Source organism: Pinus tabuliformis, chromosome X (assembly GCF_031772625.1).
Source record: "Pinus tabuliformis cultivar Carrire ecotype Pingquan chromosome X, CPIR1, whole genome shotgun sequence".
NCBI lineage: Eukaryota > Viridiplantae > Streptophyta > Pinopsida > Pinales > Pinaceae > Pinus > Pinus tabuliformis.
Genome location: NC_142308.1, coordinates 1,324,444,952 through 1,324,470,599, shown reverse-complemented (window position 1 = coordinate 1,324,470,599; position 25,648 = coordinate 1,324,444,952). Strand labels below are relative to the sequence as shown.

General features: G+C 39.2%; 2 protein-coding genes across 5 annotated transcripts in view; both read left to right on the top strand.

Annotated features, from left to right (window-relative positions):
• Positions 1–25,648, top strand: part of LOC149144964 (putative cyclic nucleotide-gated ion channel 20, chloroplastic) — a 550,668-nt gene that overhangs the window by 257,213 nt on the left and 267,807 nt on the right. For all 4 annotated transcript variants that reach the window (XM_089450166.1, XM_089450165.1, XM_089450163.1 and 1 more), the window contains exon 7: positions 9,903–10,142. In XM_089450166.1, coding sequence (XP_089306292.1) covers positions 9,903–10,142 — 240 coding nt within the window. The remainder of the gene's footprint in view (positions 1–9,902; positions 10,143–25,648) is intronic.
• Positions 3,000–6,444, top strand: LOC149144965 (uncharacterized). The gene is made up of 3 exons (XM_089450162.1): positions 3,000–4,761; positions 4,862–5,003; positions 5,139–6,444. Exons 1-3 carry the CDS (start codon positions 3,039–3,041, stop codon positions 5,599–5,601), a joined length of 2,328 nt encoding a protein of 775 aa, XP_089306288.1. The 5' UTR covers positions 3,000–3,038; the 3' UTR covers positions 5,602–6,444.

Below are 25,648 nucleotides of genomic sequence, written 5' to 3'. Positions count from 1 at the left end.
GATCCAGGTATTGGTTCTCAGCTACACAGGACCACTAGGTTGGTTGACAGATATGGATTGCTTGAGGGAAGGAAATCTCAGGGTTGGAGGATTTGTCATGTTCCTTTTTCCGGTTTCCCTTATGGCATGGTCAGAATGGACGTCCATGGTTGGAGGCAGCTAGGTCACAAGAGCAGGCTTACTCCATCAGCGAGCCCAGGAGCTTTTGGATGGGCTTTATGGGGTTTTGAGGAGTTTCTTTGGGATCTAATGGCATTCGCTTGGCATATTCCATCATCCACACAACTTGCCTTTTGTTCTGTTACATTTTGACAACTTTCGGAAAACATGGTTATTATGGAGCCTAACTCAATTAATTACGCTTAAGGTGGCCTTTCGGGAGGAATACTTGACACAACACCTCAGTGTAATAACTCGTTGGAACTGGAATGAGAAGATCTACAGGATGAGATGGTGGGAAGTGACTTTCGATGGCTTGATGAGGAATGGTGGTCAATTTACCATTTTCCTAAATTAAAATGGTATTCTAATTAAAATAAAAGGAGGGAAAAGGTACTAGTGATTAATATAATAATAAAATCAAGGCTTCTGGAGGGGTCCAACAGATCTATAAAAGGAGGAGGAGGAGACCATTTGAGAACATCTTGGATTGTTGATATTTTCTGTTGATGAGGTTTGGAGAACCTAGTTTCCAACTTTTATAGCCCCAGGATGAAAATCCTCGGGTTTGCTATTGGGTGTTGGACGAAAACCCAACACTCTTGAGGAGATTTCACTTAGAAATCTCAAGGTGCTTGAGTGGAGTTTTGGAGAGAGGAGGTTTGCAGTAGTAGGTTTGTAGCAGTGTTCTCACTGGGCCATCTACATCATTGCCAGGGTCATACATCATTTTGGTCAGAGATCTTTTTTGGGGTTTTCTCCACTTGCTTAGCAAGCCTAGGTTCCATTATTTCTTCATACTAATGTACTCTTTCCAGTGGATTAATAAAATGGCTCAATGATTTTATTAACATCTATTTGAGTTTCAATTTGCTGATTGTGTGTCTATTTACCAGTGATGATAATATCGCCGAAAAATCGGCGATATTCGTAAATATCGCGCGATTTTCATCAAGACGAAATATCGGCTGGAAAAAATCGCGATATTTTCTAATTTAGAAAATCTCGCGAGAAATACGAAATATCGCCGATATTTTTAGAAAAATCGCGCGACGATGGTATATATCGCCGGCACTGTTTATAAATAGGTTTTTGTTTAGGGTTTAGGCGTCATTTTATTTTCGAGAGCTGGAGAGTCCGAGTGCGAACAGTGCAGAGGGTTTGAGGTTTATCTTTGGCTGCGAAGGAGGGTTTACATACAGTCTACAGCGCCCACCCTACAGGTATGCATATTCTAGAATCTATACGCATGTGCCATACCGTGTATACATATTACATATTGATATTACAGTCACCAGTGTATACGTTTACGGTTTTATATTGGTCATAGACTCATAACCACAGTGTTATTTGGTCAAAAGAAAACCAATGGTCGACTTATATTGGGATGGGCAGCAACATATTTGTTCATAGTCGATATCAACTCGATGTCCAGACTCCAAATCCAACCATAGATCAAACGATGTATTTCCAAGTTATAACCACAGTGTTATTTGGTAACTGGTTATAAATAAATTATAAAACGCAGTTATAACCTATTAACCACAGTGTTATTAACTTATTTGGTTATAAATAAAACGCTGTTGACATTATATAACTTTCCAGCACTTTAAGAGGTCAAGTGGATTTGCCTTGGGTATGTGGTATCCATTTCAGAACGTTTAAAGCCAAAGTGAGGACAGAATTCTTCTCTATTTCTGATTGAAATTAATGTGTCCAGAACTGAAGTGTGACCTCTTCAGCCAGCCTCTTTCCATCAGAAGAAAAGAGCCAACTGTCATCATCTCAGAGTGAGTTCCAGTGCTGTAGCAGCTTGTCAAGAAGGTCGAATTATAGCAATCCTCAAGTCTGGTTTCTCTTATCAGTTGGCAAATTGCTCCTGTGCATCCAAAAGAATTATCATTAGCCTGTAGCATCAATTTGCTGAAGCAAATCCCAGGTTCATTGTTCATAACTTCATATTGTATTGGACAGACATCTTATCAGTTCAGAACTTTAAATATATATGTATTTTGCTGAATATTTCTGATTTGTCTTTTGTTGAGAAAGATATCTCTGACTGATATATAGTGCATATTTATGGTGTTTCTCTCTCTCTGGAGTCTGAATAATATAAACCGTGTCTTGCTATAGGGAGGAATTTAGGGAGCACTATCTTGGCACTGTGTATCTTTGCATAATCTGAAATTTATTAAAAATACATCGACAGCCATCAACCCACAAACTGCTTGACGAAACTTCACAAAGACCATCACAAGAAAAATCAGAAATTTGGTGTGAAATATGAGGTATTCCTGAGAGAATATTACAAGCCACAACAACTGGGATAATATACCTTCATTAGAGGTCATAAGAGAAATGCAGACTGTTTGGAAATCAGGGTTAATATATAATTGATTCAAGTTTTCAAAGTGTGCAGCCTGTAAAAAATAGCATATAAGCCAACAGTTGCTTATCCTCAGAAGATAGCATATAAGCCAACATTAGAAGCATAAATATAATTTATAAATGCTTTTATTATCCTCAATGTATAACTATACACTGCCTGTAGCAGCCAAATCGCAGTCCTCTAACGCTGTTATTGAATACATTTATATTTTATGATTTTAATGTCTTTTGAGTTTTGACTCTTTTAGTCTTTTCTACATAGCTTGACTAGGGTCCTTTGTCACTTGTGTGAAGATTGCAGATTGTAGAACTTTGTTAAAGTTTATTCCATTTGTCTTTGAAGAATGAGGATTTGATATTGAGACCTGCACCCATGGAATTTCGTAAATTCGTATTACTTATTAAGTTATTAAGTTACTAATTCCAAATTTTTTTTGGTGCTGTAGGTTTCCTTTTGAGTTAGCGGCTAACAGCAATACAAAAATACAAATATGCCAAAAAACTTGGACCCATTTTGGGAGTATGGGATCCCTGATGGTGGGACAAATCGTGCATATCTTTCATGCAAATTGTGTGGGGACAAGATGACAGGTGGGGTTACACGACTGAAATACCATCTTGCTAGACTCCCTGGACATGATGTTGGCATTTGTAGAGTTTCTAGTCCGGAGCTTATACGAAAAGCTCTTGAGGCAATTGAAGAAAAGGACAGAAAGAAGGAAGAGGTGGAAAGAAACAAAGCTGAACGTGCAGGTAGATCCCTTGGGATATCTTCTCATGATTTTGATGTTCAGGGTAGTGGCCCTACTGGCGCTAGTGGGAGGGGCTCCACAACTGGCACACCATCACATGCTAGTGTGAATGCGAGGTCATCATTTTTTGTTCCACGAACAGGAGCTGGAGCACAACCTGGCATAAAATCGCTTGTCAAAAAAAAGGAGAAGGAAGAAGCAGATAGAGTCATGGGGAGGTGTATTTATTGGAGCGACTTACCTCTCAGCATCACAAAAACCAATCCATTTTGGCAACCAATGTGTGATGCTATTGCTGTTGTGGGCCCAGGGTACAAAAGTGCCACATATGAGGAGTTGCGGGGGCCAATTCTTCAAGCAGAAAAAGAGGACATCAACTCTAGATTGGCGGAGTTGAAACAGACATGGGAAGTCACTGGATGCACAGTGATGTCTGATGGTTGGACAGATAGGAAGGGTAGGACCCTTCTAAATTTCTTGGTACATTGTCCTAAAGGTACCATGTTTATTAAATCGTTGGATGCATCAGAACATATCAAAGATGCAGCAACGATATGTGAGTTGTTAGATGGGTTCATTCAGGAGATTGGTGTGCAGAATGTGGTGCAAGTCGTAACAGACAATGCAGCTAATTATGTGTCTGCCGGCAGAATGCTTATGGAGAGGCATCCCACATTGTTCTGGACTCCATGTGCAGCGCATTGTCTTGATTTGTTGCTTGAGGATATGGGGAAACTCTCCTTCATCAAGGAGGCAGTTCATATGGCTAGGAGCATCCCCAAGTTTATTTATAACCATGCTATTGTTCTTAGCCTTATGAGGAGGTTCACAGGAAACAAGGAGTTGCGGCGTCCTGCCATCACACGTTTTGCCACAACCTTTATTACTCTTCAGTCTTTGCTTCGATGTCAGTACGAGTTGAAGCAAATGTTTGTCTCTAATGATTGGCGTGGTTGTAGATACAGCAGGAGGCCTGATGGGAAAGCCATTGAAAAAATGGTGTACTCTGAGACATTTTGGCGTGGAGTAGAAGAAGCATGTGCAGTTAGCGAACCTATAGTAAAGGTTCTTAGATTGGTGGATGGAGAGAAGCCTGCAATGCCTTATTTGTATGAGGCCATGGATAGGGCCAAGGAGGCCATTCGTTCCTATTATGCAGACAAGGGTTCTGCTGGCCTTAATAGGCAGATGATGTTATGGGATGTGATCGATAGTCGGTGGACAGGGATGCTTCATCGACCCATTCATGCAGCAGCACTCTTCCTCAACCCTGCATTTGCATACAAATGCAATTTTCGTTTTGATGGCGAGGTGATTGAAGGGCTCCATTCCTGTATTGAGAGGATGGTACCTGATTCTGAGGTTCGTCTCAATATCAACCGCGAGATACATAATTATCAGGATTGTGTTGGCCTATTTGGCTTTCATAATGCCATTAAGGAAAGGGCCCTCTTCATGCCACGTAAGTGACAAGTCATCACTCATTAGAAATTATAAATTTGAATTTAATTATGTTTTAACTTTTAAGTTTTTGAATTTTTTATTTCATTATTTTGTTGTAGATCTTTGGTGGCGAAGCTATGGTGCAAGGGTACCAAATTTGCAAAATTTGGCTATGCGAATCTTGAGTCAAACATGTAGCTCTTCAGGGTGTGAGCGCAATTGGAGTGTATTTGAGAAAATACACGCCAAAAAGCGCAACAGGTATAACTTTGAACTCAAGCCTTCAGTTGAGCAATTACACTTATTGTAATTTTTAATTTTTAATTTATGACCTTCAAGTGTCAAGACTCAAGAGTCAAGAGTCAAGACTCATTACTTTTTTTGACACTCTTACAGGTTGGAGTTCGCACGCCTCAACGATTTGGTGTATGTGCATTACAACATCCGACTTCGAGTGAGGCAAATAGAATCACCAATGGATCCAGATGCCATTTCCTTAGACAATATTGATGTATTGTCTCCGTGGAGGGTGGAGTCTCAGGAGCCCATATTGGAGGAGTCACCTTCATGGTTGGAGGAGCCAGTGGCAGATGATCCATTAGAGCAGGGGCAGCAAGAGGAGGACTCGGAGTCAGAGGAGCAGCAGCACTTAGAGGAGGAGCAGGAGGAGCTGGAGGAGGACACTGCGGGAGCATCAGCATCAACACCATCTGCTATAGATATAGGAGAGCATAGCTCCATGCCTATCACTCATTATTTGACATTAGGTGCAGAGGCAGTGTCAGGGCCTTCTACTACTAGGGGCAGGCCTGACAAACAGCCCATCATGTTTTCCCGTAAAAGGGGGAGAGGGCAGTAGATAGATAGCTGCTAGTTTTATTTGTTATGCTACATGTAACTCATGATGATGAGATACTTTTATTATTATATGTGATGTTATTTTGTATTGGTTCTCCACATTTGAGTCCTTGAATGGACAATTATCAGGGATTAGCACGATTTGGTATCGCCTTTGATATATCATTTCTATTTGACATCATATATATCAGTGTTTTCTTCATATTTATGTGCCAATGTGTTTATTAACTTTATTTCATGTTGTTATTGCTTTATATGTTTAAAAATCTGAAAAAAATGAATATAGTATGCATTTTTTATGCTTGCTTTTGTTGTTTAAATTCTGAACATGAAGATGTTGCTTTAAAAATTAAAATAGTTTCTTGAGTGTTTGTTGGGCACTGTATAGTTATACTCATTTAATGCCAATTTTTTGTTTTTTTTGTGCCCTAGGTTTGAATTAGTTCACTACAAGTACAAATGTCAAATATGCCAAAAGCTTTGGACCCATTTTGGGAGTATGGGGAGGCTGTTGGTGGGGCAAATCAGGCACTTATATCATGCAACTTGTGTGGGACCAAGATGTCAGGAGGGATTACACGATTGAAATACCATCTGGCTAAACTCTCTGCATATGATGCACCAGATGTGATGCCTTGTATGGTTTCTAGTGCAGAGGTTATACAAAAAGCTCGTGAAGCAATTGCTGAACAAGACAGAAAGAAAGCTGCTAGGGAGAGGCCAATGGTCTCAGATAGATAGCTGCTAGTTTTATTTGTTTTGCAACTTTTGCTACATATAAGTTTATAACTGATGATGATGAAATACTTTTAAACTTTTATATATGTGATGTTGTTTTGTTTGAGTCCTTGATTGGACAATTATCACTATCAGGGATCAGTAGGATATGTGATGTTATTTTAATTTTTGTTTGAGTCCTTGATTGGACAATTATCAATTTATCACTATCAGGGATCAGCAGGATTTGGTATCGCCTTTGAAGTTTGATGTATCATTTCTATTTGACATCATATATATCAGTGTTTTCTTCATATTTATGTGCCAATGTGTTTATTTCATGTTGTTATTGCTTTATATGTTTAGAAATCTGAAAAAAAATGAATATATTATGCATTTTTTATGCTTGCCGATATTTGCCGATATTTTGCCGATATTTTCGCCGATATTTCCGATAAGATATTTTCCGGACCCTCGCCGATATTTTCCCGATACCGATATTATCAACACTGCTATTTACGATTATTTTGTAGTTCATTTTTGCTATCTATTGTTAAATGTTGATTTTTGGTAGCGTCGGATGTGCTGTAGCCATGAAAATTGGTGGAGAGGCTAAGGCACGTGAGATCTCTGAGGCCCATAAATCGTTTGGGGAAATTCCACTTGGATGGAGAGATATTAAAATAATTAATATTTTTAATGTGAACCTATGTCTAAACTTAGGAAAATTAAAATATTAATGTGTATTAATATAATATGGGTGAGAAAGTTCTAAATAACGAGGATCAAGTCAGATTTAATCTTAGCCATTGATTAGAGACTCAATCTCGGCCATTGAATTGTCAACAGGAAAAGTATAAGAGGAGGCCTGAGGGTCAATTGGAGATACACCAAATTGATCAGTCAATTTGATTTTCTGTGGCAGGGTTTGGTGAGAAATCGAGTTAGTCATTTTTTGCAGCGAGGGTCAGTTCGGCAGAAGGCCGAGAATACATAGCAGAGAGGCAGAGAGAGTGTTAGAGAGACAACGCAGAGCCTAGGAAGGCTGACGCAGAAGCAGCCATGACTGATGTAGAGGCTGAGGAGGCCAACACATAGGGCGTAGAGGCCCGAGAGGTTGACGCAGGCAACACAGAGGGCTGCAGAGCTGACGCTGGGCTGAAGAGGCTGTGCTGAGGAATTTTCGTGGGGCAGACTGAGAGTTTGTTAGCTGACGCAGAGCCGTAGAGAGGGTAATGCAATCCCTAAAGGGTGACACAATTTGTGAGGGTAGCATGGAGCAGCTTTCGCTGTCCAGCTAAGGAAGCAGTCGAAGTCACTGTGGGGCTATTCATCCTGTTGCTGATTAGCCAGAATATCTGTCTCCAAAGAGAGGTACTACTGCTAAGGGCATTCTCTATTGAGTGAGCCAATTCTGGCACCCTAGTTGTATTCAGAAATCTGCATAATAATAAAACCCTCATATCTGCTGCACCGGTTTTCCCGCATTGGGTTTTTCTAGGGACGATTGTCCAAAAATAACGGTGTCCCTTGTGTTGTCTCAGTTTATTTCCGCTGCTGATTTGTATGTTTGTGAAGGCTGCAATTGTGTTTATTTTGATGTTTATATTATTAAATAACTTGTTAATGTAAATAACAAGTAGGAGATAATCAACCAAGTATTGCAGTAAGGGTTTTTGATGTGTTAGATTAAGAAATTTCCACATTAAATTTTCCAGTAGGGATATTATGGGAGAACACATTCGTGTGACAGATTTGCAGTGTTAGCAAAGGGCACAGTGATAGCGTGGAGGACACCAACAATAGGGTTTTAGCATGAGAAATTCTTCATAGAGATTCCAGTTTTCCAATAGAAGGAAGAAGGCCGAATTATTCTACAAGAGGGAGGCGGATTCAACTAGTGTGAATTGCTAATTTATCCAGTACAAGTTGCTGGAGCTATAAATGGATTTCTAGTTGTCAGAGATAGTTGCTGGAGGAAGTGCGAGTGGCTTTAGTGTGTTGTTGGAGGCAGTGTATTTGCTGGAACAATTTTCTGGAGGTTGAGCGTGTTGTAGAAGGAGGCCATACACATTTCCAGTCTGCTAGTGCTATTGCTGGAGAAGGTGCGAGTTGAATAGAGAGGGCTGAGTTAGTTTGCAGAAGGAAATTGTGGATTTCCAATTCAATTTTCCCAGTAGAAGTGAAGGAGAAATATTGTTGGAGCTTCGCTAGTGTTAGGCAAAGGAGTTTATGTAATCCTTGATTTGCTAAAGAATAATAAAATCTCTCATCTGTAGAACCGGTTTTCCATTCGAGGTTTTTCTAGGGACAATTTATCCAAAAATATCAACGTCAATTTTTTATGGGTTTGTTATTTTCTCAGTTCTTGTGATTTAATTTTGGTGAAGTTGTAGTGGTGTTTTATTCAGTGTTTGTCATAAATAATTTGCAGAAGACAACTAATCTTTTAAAATATAAGTTAACAATAACCAGTAACTGCAACCGTATTATAAACTTCACAAATGCAACCTACAATTTTACAATGTGGCATTCATAGTGCAATCAAGATGCAAGGAATCTAGTTTTCCATTTAAAAACTAAACATGTAGATCTTCAGCTTTATTACATCAAAGAACAAGTTTGGAATAAAGAGATAGGAATTGTTTTTTGTAGGTTAAAAATACGGTAGCAGAATTTTTCACTAAGATGTTCAACAAGGATAAGTTTGAGAAGCTTCCAGAGATATTAGGAATCATGTAAAACAAAATAAACATAATGGGGGGATGTCAGGCACTGAAATAATTATTTAGTTGAGGGTCATGATATAAAGTGATGTTGTATGTTAGAAAGTTAAGACATAAAATTAGAACATAAAGCTAAGTTATACACTAGATTAAGACATGACAGGCTAAGACAATGCTGTAATAAAGAAATTGCGTGACTGGTTCCTAACTGGAGTAACAAAACTGTTTGATATATATACAAAAACTTTGCGTGTATTTTATCGAGCATGGAAGTAATACAATCTCCCTTTCATCCGTCGATGTATTCTGTTTTTTCCTAACACTACCTTCACAAATGAAAAGGAAAACTGTGCACAAGAAAGGGAAAAGTCAGGCAACCTTTAGAAATTCTTGTAGTAACGATATTATTCTAACCTTTTTTTTTCCTATTTTATTTTTTACTTGTGTTAGAAAAGATTTCCGCAAGAAGATACGTTCTTATTTATCTCGACTAAGAACCTAGATTTATTAGTTGTTCAAAGTTTTTCATTGAATAAATTATGTAAAATTGTAGATGATCAATTTGATGTGAGTAGGGAGTCAACAATTTGATTTCGTAGTATTCTTACGAAACAGTCAAGTTTATGAAATATATATATATATATATATATATATATATATATATATATATATATATATAAAGTATTTGAGGTGCACACAACTATATTTTTTTATGGTGTTTGCACTCTGAAGTGTGGTAGATCATTTTAATATGAGTAGATAGTAAGCATTTCCATTTCATTTTTGTCTTAGTAAATAGTCAAGTTTTATTTTGATATCTGCAGTGGTATACTAATTTTGAGTTGCATGCAAATGACAGATCATAACTTGGATTCTTATTTCTAGACTAAATTTAAGGGAGGTAGATGCCAACTTTGCGAAGGATTTGCTCCGTGTTATTATGCTGCTTCAGTATATACCTCGATGCATACGGTTTATTCCATTTGCTGTGGGCAGCTTTGCCTTTGAGACTGCAAGGGCTAATTTTGTGATCAACTTGTTTATATACCTATTGGCTGGACATGTGATAGGTTGTTGTTGGTACCTATTTGGTTTGGAGGTAATCTCTTAAATGAAACAAGGAAAAAGTATTTCTAGCTATCATGTCAAGCCATACAAAATTCTGCAATGTCAATCATGGCGCATGTCTTACAATTCATTTTCTAGTTTCTTCTTTCATTGTCAAGTTGTTAAAGAAATGTAGAACACGTTTTCATGTAGTTTGTACATCTTTGTATAGCTAACTTCTTAGCTTTATATGTGTTTGTTAGTGTTTCTTTAGGAGTTTCTTTTGCATTCCCACTCTGTACTAATATTGAATGTACTTTTTAGTCGTAGTGACCTACTTATTGTGGTCATTTCTTGGACATTAGTAACATATCTCATTTTCTTTATCATGTGTACTATGAAATAGCTACAAAGAAAATGTTACATCCATGCAACAATGCAAAATTACAGAAAACGTTACTACGTTGTTATATGCCTCTGAATTAGATAATATTAAAGATGCCTTCTTTTTAAGCTATGGATTAAGCTAACACTTGCTTTTGAATCTATGCGTTTCGATATCGTATCTAGTTTTCTTTGTTATATTCACCATGTTACCACTTGTTTCCCCTCAATTTCACTTCAAGAGTACCACATTTTTTTCTTCATATTTGTTGCAACATCTAAGTTGATCTCATGCATTGTGAGATGATGTCAGAGAGTAGGGTTGCATCATTAGTTGTGCCATCTGTGAAAATTCCTAAACTGGAATCCCTACTGCAACAATTGATGATATTTCTCCTACTTGTTAGATTTACATGAACAAGTTATTTGCAGTTTTCTACAACAAATATTGAAATACATACACTGCAACTTTCACTTAATTAATTTATATGCGGAAACAAGAGACTAAGCAAGAAAGAAAATACAACACAATAAAACTGTTATTTTTGGACAAATGTCCCCAGAAAAACCCAATGCGGGAAAATCGGTGTAGTAGATTTGAGGGTTTTATTATTATGCAGTAGTAAAATCTGAATACATCTTTGGAAGCCTTCCCGACATTCCAGTTACAGAGAATAAACCTGACAGAGAGATTTGTGAGATTACCTCACACTATCACTGGAAATCTTGGTTGATCTAGCCCTAGAATGATTGCCCCTTGCTTTTTTGGCTGCGTCTGCGTCAACCCAGCGTCAAGCTCACTGGGGACAACGTCAATCCTTTGGCTGGTTGATTTGTTGCCCAGGTGATTCGATTTCTACCTCCCGGTCTCACACCCCAGCTCCCAACTTCTGAAACTCGAATTCCCTCTGCAAATTTTAGACTCCCTCTTGGCTTCTACACTGCCTCTGCGTGGCTCTGCATCAGCCCCTGTAGCTCAGCGCTGCCACTGCTGGATCTCCCTCTGCCTTCTCTGTTGAGTATCCTTCGACTGAGAAAGATTTCTCTTTGGATATTATCCCTGCCCCTCATTGCAAAAGCTCACTTCAAATCTCTCTTCGACAGCTGCTCTGCTTCAGAAATTCGATCATCTGACCTCTCTCGGTGTGTCCTTCAATTGCCCATCAAGCCTTCTCTTATAATCCTCTCATTGATCAATCAACGGCCCAGATTAGATTCTAATTAATGGCTAGGATCATATTGATTTGATCTCTGCCTTCTTCTAGAAGTTACACCCACAGTTTAGATTAATACCCATTAATTATTTTAATTTCCTAAGTTTAGACTTAGGGTCCCATTAAAAATAATTAATTTGATAAAATTGTCTTCCAGTTGAGTTTCCCAAAACGATTTCTGGGTATTGGAGAATGCATGTGTCTAAGCCTCCTTGCAAAATTTGAGACTTAGAGCACATCTGATGCTACTAGAAATCAACACTCCCTCTTAGCGAGGAATGTGCTCTAGCAATCCCTCCCACTGACGCATCACCCTCACTTCATAACATCAACCTTTGCGTTGTTGATGTCTGACAAGCTGTCCACCAACCACTGCATTGCTGCTGCAACTATATTGCTGCTGACACTGCCACTGTCAACACTGCATCTGTACTACAACTCCCTCTCAAGTGTTGCATCTGTGCTGCTGCTAGCACTGCCATTGAACTGCAAATGATTGCTGCTACTCCATCAACAACTGAAAAACATCCCAAATTATTGAATTAACTGTGTTCAGTATGATACCACATGAACGCTGAAGCCTGACTGCTGCTAGTCTTTGCATTGACCCTTTGAATCTACCACGTTGCTGCTGACTACTGCTCTGTGCCATCTGCACTGCTGCCAAATCTTCTCTGCGTTGTTCAGTCTCTAGTGCTCCTAGCCACTGCAACTGTCTCTCCGACAGCCCTTGGCACCATCTGACACTAGTCCATCTTGCTACTTCTGATCTGGGCTCCCATAGCAAGGATTTGATCTAGGAGGTGGGATCCTCAAGGATCCTGCCCATCTATAGCTCTTTCGAACTACAACTCCAAATCAACCCACCTCCCTCCTGGAGGTATCTCGATTGTCATGGCGAACTCCTCTTCATCGATCTTTGTGGGCGTAGCCTTCGGATCATGCTTCTTATCTTTGTCCTTCTTCCTAAGAGAACATTGAGTTGCATAGTGACCCATTTCACCACACTTGAAGCACTTTATCATCGAGATGTCCTCCTTATGTCTCCGATGCTCCTGTTGTCCCTTCAATGCGAGGGATGCATTATCCTCCTCCTTGGGCTTCGACACACTGCTGCTTCTTTCGTCAAGCTTGCACTTGACCAAGTCTCTTCTCAACTCCTCTTGCTTAAGAGATGCCCACATCTCATCCCAATTCGGCAAAGACGCCCTGCACAAGATACTCTAGACAAAGGCTTACCACTCGTCTGAGACAGAACTAAGGGCCAGTCTAACCAACTCTGAGTCTTGAGGTGTAGACCCCACAACAGATAACCCATCACGGGTCTCCTGAAGCTTTGTGATAAATGGATCCACATGCTCCCCCTTCTACATTTGCACAGATCTCAGTTTTTTCTCAAGGTACATCTTCTACTGCTCAGAAGATCCCTGATACAACGTAGACATCGCATCCCACATCTCCTTAACTGTCCCTCTGTTAGCAATGTGATAGACAACATGATCCTTCCCTCCGTTGAGGATCATCTTTTTGCCTTCGCCATCTCGACCTTGCATTTCGTCAATGGATTTGCATCTGCAGGTACAACCACCACGCTGTCGACATATGTCTTGAGGGCATGCTCATCTAGAAGGAATGACATCCGTGCCTTCCAGATGACATAGTTGGATGCTCCATCCAACTTATCCTGATCCCTCAAGCCACTGGTTTCCATCTCTGCCACAAATAGAAAGTCGAATGACCTCCTCTCTCCTCTGCGCTGTTGTTGGGCTAGCCTATGCACTCCCTGCTAGAGTTAGTAACACTGTTGCCCCTTGCTGCTCCTCATCTCGTGAGAATTCAAATTCCTTGGCTAGGGATTATCTGAGGAAGAAATTCCCTCAACGTGCTTCTCCTCTCTCTTCTGACGATTTTTTGCCGAACAATTGCTTGCAGAAAAATTTGCGTCCCACCAACTTCTCTTCACGTTGAGGCTTCAACGCTGCTCTCTCTGGCCCGACAAACTTTCGAACTGGGAGTCCTTCCTCTTTGTCGACTCACTCAGAGAGAGACTGCCTCGAAAATCTGCCCTTCGACTAGGACTGCGCAAACCCTATGGGGTTTCAGACTGCTACCTCCTGTAGCTTTTTTGATCTCCCTCTTTTGCTCAACGTTGGGTTCTCTGGCACTTCTCTTCTTGTTCCAACTGCAGCTTTGATACCATGTGAAAATTCCTAAACTGGAATCCCTATTGCAACAACTGATGATATTTCGCCTACTTGTTAGATTTACACGAACAAGTTATTAGCAGTTTCCTACGACAAATATTGAAATACGTACACTGCAACCTTCACTTAATTAATTTATATGCGGAAACAAGAGACTAAGCAAGAAATAAAATACAACAAAATAACACCATTATTTTTGGACAAATGTCCCCGGAAAAACCGAATGCAGGAAAACTAGTGCAACAGATTTGAGGGTTTTATTATTATGTTGTAGTAAAATCTAAATACATCTTTGGAAGCCTTCCCGACTACAGAGAATAAACATGACAGAGAGATTTGTGAGATTACCTCACACTATCACTGGAAATCCTGGCTAATCGAGCCCCAGAAAGATTGCCCCTTGCTTTTTTGGATGCCTCTGCACAGTGTCTGCGTCAAGCTCACTGGGGACAACATCAATCCTTTGGCTGGAATTGTTTTGAAAAACAACCGGCTCAAAACCGACTCGGCCAAGTTGGTCCGAGTCATGCCCCCACCGGGTCAACTTGGCCTTCGAACCGGTTTTGCCGGCCGAGTTATTACTGAGCTAGCCGAGTTGTCTAACGGCTTGGCCGGCTCGGTAATAACCCGGCCGGCTCGGCCGACTCGGTGACAGCGGCCCGAAAACATTAGAAGTTGTGATAAGCCATCTTTTCTTAATTTAAAGGTTTGTAATTTTAGCAGTTCTATATTCAGACTATTGTTTGATTAGTGATTAGTCATCAGTGAGTTTTTTCATTTAATAATGTGTTCAGTACTTAAATTAAAGCGAATATTCTCTCTCCTATTGCACTTCACCCATGCATAGTGTGCCTTATCTAGAGAGAAAAGGTCAGATCTACTCTAGTTTGGTCCATGCACATCACTGAAACTTGAGTGGAAAAGTCTCTCATGCGAAGCAACCATAATTTAGCTACTTTATCAATTTTGGGAACTCTAGTGTGACTTTTGGCGTCTTCTTTATCTCTCAATTGCCTTATTCCATCACTTGGATCCTTGAGATGAACACTTGGTTTATTAGAGGGCAAGTTATCTGGAGAGAACTTGAGCAAATGGAGCACCTGCCTTCCTAGGATGTCACTCTATTGTATTGTATCATTGTAAATATTAATCCATGGTTAATGAAATGAATATTCTTTTTCCACCACAGATTTTAAGCTTCCTTGGTTATGTGTTTTTGTTTTGATCTCTATATCATCATCATGCATGTATTGGACAGTGCATTGGGTGCCATTTTGATATAATGGATATATTCATGAGCCTACTTTGATCATATGTTGTCTTCTATCAATATTCTAGTGCTGTGCGTTTGGAAACATGAATGAAAATCTTTAAAATTATGTTTTTTTATAAAAAAAATAAATATTTAATGTATTTTTTTACAACGATCGAGTCATTGAAATCAAGCCGGCCAAGTCGATACCGAGTCGGAGTCGACCCTCAGCCGAGTCAGAGTCGGAGTCGGAGTTTTAAAACATTGCTGGCTGGTCGATTTGTTGCCCAGGTGATTCGATTTTTGCCTCCCGGTTTCACACCCCGACTTTCGGCTTCTAAAACTCAAATTCCCTCTGCAAATTTCAGACTCCCTCTTGGCTTCTGCACTGCCTCTGCGTGGCTCTTCATCAGCTCCTCTGGCTGAGCACTGCCATTACTGGATCTCCCTCTGCCTTCTTTGCTGAGTATCCTCCGTCTGGGAAAGATTTTTCTTCGGATACTATCCATGCCCCTCACCGCAAAATCTCACTTTGAATATCTCTCCGACAGCTGCTCTGCCTCAAAAATTCGATCTTTTGAACTCTCTCGGTGTGTCCTCCAATTGCTCATCAAGCCCGGTCTTATAATCCTCTCATTGATTAATCAACGACCCAGATTAGATTCTAATAAATGGCTAGGATCATATTGACTTGATCTCCACCTTCTTCTAGAAGTGACACCCACAATTTAGATTAATACCCATTAATTATTTTAATTTCCTAAGTTTAGACTTAGGGTCCCATTAGAAATAATTAATTATTTTAATAAAACTGTCTCCGGGTGGAATTTCCCAAAACGATGTATGGGTATTGGAGAATGCATGTGTCTAAGCCTCCCTGCAAAATTTGAGACTTAGAGCACATCCGATGCTACTAGAAATCAACACCATCATGATGGATTGCATTATGTATATTGATCAGCGAATAGTTGTCACCATGTATCTTATATATGGTTACTCAACTATGCTTAGTGATCTATGTAATTTTCTTTTCATCTAGGTGGTTTCTTTATACCCTTGTGGTTTGTCATGGCTCATCCTCTTGGTCTCCATTTCAACATAGTCCCTACCCTTATGGCTTGTACCAACCATCTCTTAGAGATCATTTATGGCCGAGGTGGCAGCATGGGAATGTTGGAGTGGATCTATTATAAGAACTTATAGGATAGTAGCTATTCAAGTAATAAGAAACATTTTAAGGTAAGCATTGTTGCTGCAAAATCTAGCAGCCCTATTACAAAGCCCCATTAGGTAGAACTAGACCTTAGAGCAACAAGAGAATGTAATATACTTTTGCTAAAATATGCTAATCCAACCCAACAAAATTTTAGAATTCCCTTTGACATATTTTGTCAAACACTTCGTGAACAAACATTTCTTCAATCACTTTGTAAGCAAAGTAATAAACACTTACATCAAAAATATTCAAGGGCATTGTTGATTGCTAAGTTGCACTTGGAATTTATTTTGAAGACTGCATGCCCATGACACAGAGTGCAGAATTTTTTTTTTCAAGTTCAAAAGTCAGTAGGGCCTTCCAACCCCTTTCTCCTTCTTTCTTATTTAGTCCTCAGATTCTGCAACCTTGTGGGGATATTGTATAGATGTCATTAGTGTGATGAATAAAGCTATGTAACAATCCTAGGATGCTTGAGATTCGATCAACAAGCGAGTACACCTTGGAATGTTTTTTTTACTTTGTTAATTATTCCCACTTTCAATGACAAATAATTTTCTAGGTTTTTCACTCACCGAATACCTCGAGAGTTGGGGTGACAACCTGAAGATCGCGCCTTAAGTCCATTTTAATGACTAAGGTCGATGTATATTACCATGCTAGGTCATCTTTGAAATTTTGCAGAATTTGACTAAGTCTAAGTAGGATTTTTTAATAATTAAAAAATTCTCGCATAACGAGGTTTTTTAATTAATTTCTATGCAATGATGTAAATAAGTGATCCTAGGAAATGTCTGAGGCATGTGAATACTTGAAATTCATCCTTAGAGCCCCAATATTAACCTAAGACCCACATTGAGGGTCAAAAAACGACGTATTGCTCCTCAAAACCCACTTTCTCTAATGTTAATGGCGAAAAGTGAGAAAATTTTCAAAAAATTAATAATTGGAAAAATTTATTATTTTTTCCAAAGTCAAGAAGAGTCAAACAATTGAAATGGAAATTAAGTGGAGATCAAAGGTGATGTGTCAATACATGTAGGGCCCACCACATGAGGCACTACTCAAGTCAAAGGTTCCAAGTGCTAAGTCAAATAGGCCCACGTTGAAATCCCTAATACCCACGAATTGTTGAAGATAAAATTTAATTTGATTGGGATATTGTTCAAAGTATAAAGTATAATGCTAGAGAGATGAATGGAGGACCCCACCTCACTCCCTCCTCTATGCTCTACATATATGCGGTCAGCAAAATTCCACGCATTTGTTGGGAGATACGCTATATCCTGCCTTAAAGTTGCATATGGGTCTTTGCTATCCCTTTTCCATTTATCTAGACCATTGCAAATAATTAAGTTGAAAGCACCACACATCATGAGCAACTCCTCTCCAAAATGATTGCTAACTTTGTCATCTTCTGAACATCTCAACCATTGGGGATTCTCCTCTTCAATGAGCCAGATAGGATTGTGATCCTCTTTGCAACAAAACATACTCGCTTGTTGATTTGTTGTTCTAGCATTGAAATCTCCCACTAAAATAACTTCTCCCTGCTGAGAATATACAACAATATCCTGCCTTAAAGTTGCATATGGGTCTTTGCTATCTAGCCCCTTATTTTTGTAAGTTTTTGAGACTTAAGGTGCAAAATAGCATGCCGCAAATCTTATGTGGTTCTCATTCTCTGTTATTTTGAGCCATAAAGGGAACATAATGAGGGAATAGAGGGAACATATCTCCACCAATTTTGGCTACCATCTTCAACGAATTTCCAACCCAAATGAAAGTTCCGGGGAGCTGCTAACTAAGCTTGCATTAGTCTAACAACTGGTGCGTGAAATTGAGAATGGACGGGTGTATAGTGGAAAGGAACTGAGATGAGAGTTAACTCCACTCACTCCCTCTTAACTCAGCCTTCAAATCTTTAGCGTATCTCCCAACAAATTCATGAGCCCTCCGCAAATTTTAGTGAGGAAATTTGTATTATAAATATACTTTATGGTTGCATTGGATTTTCTAAACTCCTTCCTTCTCATGCATGTGATTTCCTCTCACATATTTCAGCATTATTTTTCTTGTATGCGAACTCTTTTTCTTGTTTTCCTATAAGTGTTGTTGGAGGCAATTCAAGTTTGAAGAAAGGGAGCTAAAGCTTGTGCTAAGAAACCCTTTCCATTTGGAATTTCAAGATCAATACATTATCCTTTCAATTCACTCCTATTCTTCTTCTATGAGCATCATATGATTGAAGAATTGTAACCATTTTAATTTTATTGTTCACATCAAGGCTCTCAAGCCTTTCTCTTGTAAAAATTTCTTGAAATAGATCTTTAAATATTTCACCTGTAATCTTTGGGAAAAGAGCAAGATCTAAAGTGCATATTGTAAGCTCTTCCCAATTCCCTCATCTCTATAAGAGGGCTTTCACACTAAGTAAATAATAAAATTTCCTTTTCTTTGGGAGCTTGGGGATCATCCCCTTGGCATCCCACTCCTCTCTTTTGAGAGAAGGTCCCTCTTTGCATGGTGTTTCATTTGAGCTCTATTTCCTTTTCTTGAAGTTAGATCTATTTTGTTAACATCTCAAATTTTCACGTTCATGCTAGTTTGTTAATGCACATTTCGTTTTGAGCTACATTGTGTATTTCAAGTTTCAAGTTTGGTAAGTCATTTGCTCATTTACATGCTCATGTTCTCAAGGATTTAACCTCATTTCCATTGCAAGTTTCTTCTCTTGCTATTTTTCAAGCTAGTTCACTTTTGATTTTGTGCTAATGATTTTCTACATCTTAGTTCAGTTTTAATGCAATTCTTGTTAATTTCATGCTGATTTAGTTTCATGCAATTTGACTTACTAATATTGAGCTAATTGTCCATCTTTGCTTCATTCCATTTAGCATTTAAGTTTTGCTTAATCTTTCACTTTTGCATGCTTTCACATTTTGATTTCATTTACAAGTGACATCTAATTTGGTTAATTTTGTTTACTTATAGCAACAAATCTAATTTCCATTCACTTGATTTAGATTTATTTGTTCATTTCAATTTGTTACTTCATTTCATATCATTGACAATTTACAATTTATCATTTTTTACTAAAATTTACCTCCAACTTAAGTTGGTTGAATAGAGACTAGGATCACCAACTTTCTTTTCCCAAGTCTGTGAGAAGGTAAACACATAACCATGCAATTAGAGTATGGATGAATCTGCGTTAGAATGGTGGCATGTGGATAGACTCGAGGAACTAGGTGGATCTTTGGTAATGAAGCTAAGCTTCTCCACTTGAGGCCCCAATCTATTATCCCTATCCTTTGAGGGCAAAAGCTTAAAGAGGAAGTTTTCACCCTAGAATAGGTTAGAGTAGATCTAATAAAATTAACCAAGAGCACTCATAACATCACTTTACTTTACTTGCAAATACAATTCTTATGCTCATGCTATCTTGAGTTCATTAAGTTTATTTGCAAATATCATTTAATTTTTAAGTAGCATTTTTTGCAAGTATTATTGGCTTATGTTTACTAGCATTTATATTGTGATGCTTGAGGCATATTAATCACTTGTTTATTTTGAAGCATTTTTAGTTCATTTAATTGGTGCAACATTTCCTTCAAGTTATCTCATGTGAGCATACTTTACAAGTGTAATTGTATATTTGCTTGCTATATTTCATGTTCTTTATTTGCAAGTCTAAATTTCTTCCTTGAGCACTTATTATTTTTCAAGTTTATATTTGGCATTGGTCTATTTTCAATTCTTGCAAAGATTCTATCTTCCTGATCTTGTTGATTATATTTTTCTTTATATGCTCGTCGTTGCATCATTCACTTGTGGAAGTATTTACATGTTGTAATTTGATGGTTGATGTGTCTCATAATTAACTAATATTTTAATCTCCTAGAACCTTGTTTAACACAACTAAACAAATGTTAGATTTCCTTTAGGGTCTACCCCCCTTGGATATATCTAAGAGAGAGCCTAGACAGAGGAGTTGGGATTTGGGTGATAGCCCCAACTCACAACATTGCTCCCAAGGCCACACCAAGTGAAGTTAGAGACTTTCTTCACACTAACCTTAGGTGTGGAATCAGGCGGCAACATTTTTGGTGCCATTGCCGGGGATACGTCCTCTTAAACCCGAAGTATGACTAATTTTGGTTTTTAGCTTGTGGGATTTTAGAATTAGATTTTTGTCCAAGTGGCGACTCCACTTGATCAATTCTTTGCAAAAGTTTCTACTAGGAGACATCCCAGTGGTTTAGCTAGCCCCACTCTTGATCCTAAAAGGGTTTTTAGAATGAGGTTAAACAGACTCTCTTCTAGTAGACTTCTTGCTAATCTTGGGCAGGAAGCTATCTCTAGGCATCCACTTACTTTTTGAGGTGCAAGTTGAGCAAGACATCATGGATGACTTGTTTGGCCCTTGTGATTTCTCTAACATAAATGGCTATCCTCACAATATTCGTGATAAAGCCATTGAAAAATTGCCTTCATTCCAAGGAAATAATGCTATAAGTGTTAAAACACACATAAAGAATTTCAACTTGTGCGTGACAAAGTGGTGCAATGATGCAAACTTTGAGGATGTGAAGATGAGATTGTTTGTCCCCTCTTTCAAGGAGGATGCACTTGACTGGTCCACTGTAATATCCCCAATTAATCAATATGGTTAAGAAGAATTTCCATTTTTGCAATTTTGGCCATTGGGAGATATTTTGGCATTAGGACTTAGGAAAGGTGTATTAGGAGGACCCCACTTGACTTTTTGGGAAAAGCAAGCTTCCCAACATTAGAAAAGGAAATAAATCAAAGTGCAAGTGGAATGTGGGGGCCACTCCAAAGGGAATTTGTACCCCTTAGGAGAGTTTGAACTTGTGGGAAGAGAGAGAAGACGGAACTCGACTTGTGGGGCCAGTGAAAATTCAAGAAGCCCCGAATCACTACTATAGTAAACTGATATTACTTCTCCTACTTGTTAATCCATGCAAGTTATTTACTGTGTTCTACTGTAAATATCGAAGTAAATACAATTGCACCATGTTGCGGGGGAGCGCCCCCCCCGAACCCGCTCCCGAAGCGTCCTCCGGGCGGGAGCGCGCTCCCTTAAAAAAATTTGCACTCCCTGGTCTGTTAGGGAGCGACACAGGGAGCAATCGCTCCGGCGCTCCCGGAGCGATTTTTAATGCCTGGGAGCGATCGGGGAGCGATCGCTCCCTGATCGCTCCCGGACATTAAAAATCGCTCCGGGAGCGATTCGAGCTGGGCCGGGAGCGGTTCGGCGGAAAAAAAATCCGCCGGACCCGAAAAAATAAAAAAATTTAGAATTTTTTTTTAGTTTTATAAGCCCAATGGGCCAAAAAAAACTCATTATAACTTCATTGAGCTTGATTTTGGAGCTGGAGCAAGAGCAAAGGAGCGAAGAGCAAGTGCCGAGGAGCGAGGAGCAAGCCTGCAGAGGTAAGTAACTTAGTAATCTAGTTAGTTTAGCTGGTTAGGTAGTTAATTTAGTTAATTTAATTTAGTTGTTTGAGTTTAACTGTTTAAAGATCATGTATTTAAATTAAATTAATAAATTAAATTAATTAATAATTTAATCCCAATAAATTAAATTAATTTGTAGATTCAAGAATCAAAACCCTACAAACATCAAACACCATGGACCTGGCGATATTTATTGGCATTTTCCTCTTCCTGGTCCCTTTTATGGTTATTATGGTGCTGGAGAGTAGGAAACGGAGGGGGCCCAAAACTGAAGAGGGGGATGAAGAAGCCGGAGAAAGTCAAATGGGTGAAAACCCCAGTGAGGAGGAGGTGGAGGAGGGTGAACATGACCCTCAAAAAACTAAACAAGACCAAACTCCATTGTGGAAATATGTTCACAGGGCTGAAACAGGGAGAGGGGGTGGAACCACTAAATTTCATTGCCCCCATTGCAACACTGATTACACAGGTTCATACACCCGTGCTAGAAGACACCTCTGCGGGAAAAGGCCATGGGATGGAGAGAAACAAATAGGAATCAAAACTTGTGCAGCGGTGTCAACAGCAGATAGAGCCAAATACATAAGGGAAGAGGAGGAAGCCCAATACAGAACAAAAAGATCAAGGTGTTTCTTTGAACCAAGCTCACAATCACAAAGAACTCCTTCAACATCCTCCCAAGGCAGTGGATATGGACATGGAGGCACAGGGTCATCATCTTTAAGGCGTAGAACCATATCAGATTTCCTTGATGAGGGGTGTAGGAATGATGTGGATTCAAAAGTTTACAGGTTTCTCTATGCATGTGGGATACCATTCAATGTTCTACGCTCACCTTATTGGCACGAAATGGTTTCTGCCATAAATGATGCCCCTAAAGGATACAAGAGCCCTGGGTATGACAAGGCAAGAACTGTTGGCCTTGATCATGAAAAAGCAAAAATATCACATTCTTTGAATAAAATGACAAGTTCTTGGACTGACAATGGGGTGTCCATTGTATCTGATGGATGGACAAATGTAAAAGGCAAGCCATTGATAAGTGTTCTTGCTGTGTCTGTTAGTGGTCCCATCTTTCTAGCTGCACATGATTACTCAGACAAGTTCAAGACCGCCATCAACATTGCAGAAGCATTACTTGAAACAATTGAGCGTATTGGCCCATACAATGTCATCCAAGTCATCACTGATAATGCTCCTAATTGTAAGGCAACGGGAGCAATTATTGAGGATAAATACCCGAACATATTTTGGTCTGGATGTTTGGTTCACACATTGAACCTTCTGTTGCATGATATTGTCAAAAACAAAAATGAACAATACCAATGGATTGGTAATTTGTACAAGAAAGGAAAAAAATGATAAAATTTATTACAAATCATAGCAATACCCATAGCCTTTTCCACAGTCACTCGAGATTGGAGTTGCTGAAGATTGCGAGGACTAGATTTGGTAGCTATTACCTCACCTTCAGGCGCCTTTTGAAGGTAAGAGAGGCATTAGCTAGCATGGTATCAAGTCCACATTGGCAGGTGTTAAAGGAAAGGGCTACAAATGTAGCTGACATGGCAGGTTTTGAAATGGTGGAGGAGGCCGCTCTTGATGGGCAGTTTTGGACAAGTGTGAGGCAGGTATTGGATTTCACCAAGCCAATTTATCACATGATTCGGTTTGCAGATACAGACAAACCAGTGATTGGCGAGGTGTATGAGCAAATGGATACCATGTTGGGGGAATAAAAGACATTGTTCATAATAGAGATCCCAACTTGTACAAACTGATTCATGATTGTGTGTGTGAACGGTGGAATAGGCTTAACCTTCCACTACATTGCTTGGCGTATATCCTTACGCCAAAATACTACTCTACATCTTGGTTAGGCCAACCTGCAGTAGGGGGTGGGGTTAGGACCAAACCCCATTTAGATCAAGAGGTAACTAAAGGATATCTGGAAGCATTAGAAAAGTTGGCACCTGACAGGGAGGAATGTGCAGCTGTGCGCCTTGAAATAGGCAGATACTTCAGTGGCACTGGTTTGTATGGTAACTTCCATGCAATGGACGACAAAGATAAATTTGATTCTCTCACATGGTGGGAAACATATGGCGGCCACGGACTTTTGCCAAAATTGGCAAAAAAAGTTCTTTCACAGGTTGTAAATTCTTCTTCTGCAGAGAGGTGTTGGAGCACCTACAGTTATATACATAATGTGAAAAGAAACAGAATCAATGAAAACCGAGCAGAAAGCTTGGTTTATGTGCACTACAACTTGAGGTTGTTGAGTCATTACTGTGATCGGGCTAATGAGGATCCCACATATAAAATTTGGGACAATCACCCAGAGGATGACAATTTGGAGGATGGCATTGTACATATTGAAGAACTAGAAGAGGAACTTGTAAGGGATGAAAATGAAGCAGCAGCCATGCCACCTCCACCACCTCCACCATCCAGTAGCAGTGCTCGAGGTCCGAGTCTTGTTCCTTTGCTGTCGCCACCTCCATCTACACCCTCGCGTGGAGGTTCTAGTTCTGGTCGTCGGTCTGTGCGGGAGACTCCTAGAAGACCACCACGACCTGCTTATACTCCTGGAGACTCTTGTGGCAAGGGCCACATGTAGATTTACAGTTTACTTGTCTTTTTTAGTTTCTATTAGACTTTAGTTTTCATAACTGTTGAGTTTTGAGTCCTTGACTCTTGACTCTTGACTCTTTCATATCATTATGATATTTTTTGTAAACATTATATCACTGTGACAATGAAAATTTGAAGTTTGAAGTTGGGCCTTGGCAATTATAACTCATTGGTAATGATTGTGAATTATGAATATGATGCTTTGTGAAAGACTAAAGTTGTTTCATTTCATCTCATTATTCATGTTTCATTTTATAAATTTTTAACATTTCATATTATGTTAACAGTTAGAAGTTAGGACTTAGAAATATCTTCGATATTACTTCTTGTAATGGTTAAACTTAGCTTACAAGTACAACTTTGGTGATCAATGATGATAAATGTTATTGAATTTTCAATTCTGAAAGCTTGAAGTTGAAACTTTAATATTGAATTTGATGAATCATGATTTATAAGACTCAATATGTTGCAGTTGTAATATGTATTTTACTAACTTGTGGACATGGTTGATGACGATTATAATTTCTAGATGATTGATGTGATATGGTTCAATGATCAATTTATGTTTTTTTATGTTTTTTATGTCTATTTCATCATTCTACATGTTTTTGTTGACATATATGTATCAAAAATTAAAAAATATAAAAAATATATATATTTTTAAAAAATCGCTCCCGGATTCGCTCCCAAACTGGGAGCTTCTGAAAATGGTCGCTCCCGCTCCCGTTTTCGCTCCCGCTCCCCGCTCCCGCTCCCGCTCCCGCACCCAAGTAACATTGCAATTGCAGGCTTCACAAGTTTAAATAATACGCGAAAACAAGAATCTAAGCAAGAAACAAATAACACACACAAGTGACACCGTTATTTTTTGACCAATGTCCCCGGAAAAACCCAATGTTGGAAAACCAGTGCAACAATTGAGGGTTTGTATTATTAAGCAGTAATTTAGGAGTACAATTCTTTGGATGCCAAAACTGGCAATCCTATACAAAGATCTAACTAGACAAAAAGTAGTGAGATGATCTCACCCTATCAGTGGAAAATATGGCACTGATCTGCGCTGGAGGTGAGCCTTTGCGTAGTATTGCATCACACCCATGCAGTCAGTGCGTCACTGCTGCTGGGACTGCGTTGCACCTCCTCTGATCCTCTACTGGCTGGAAACTTTGG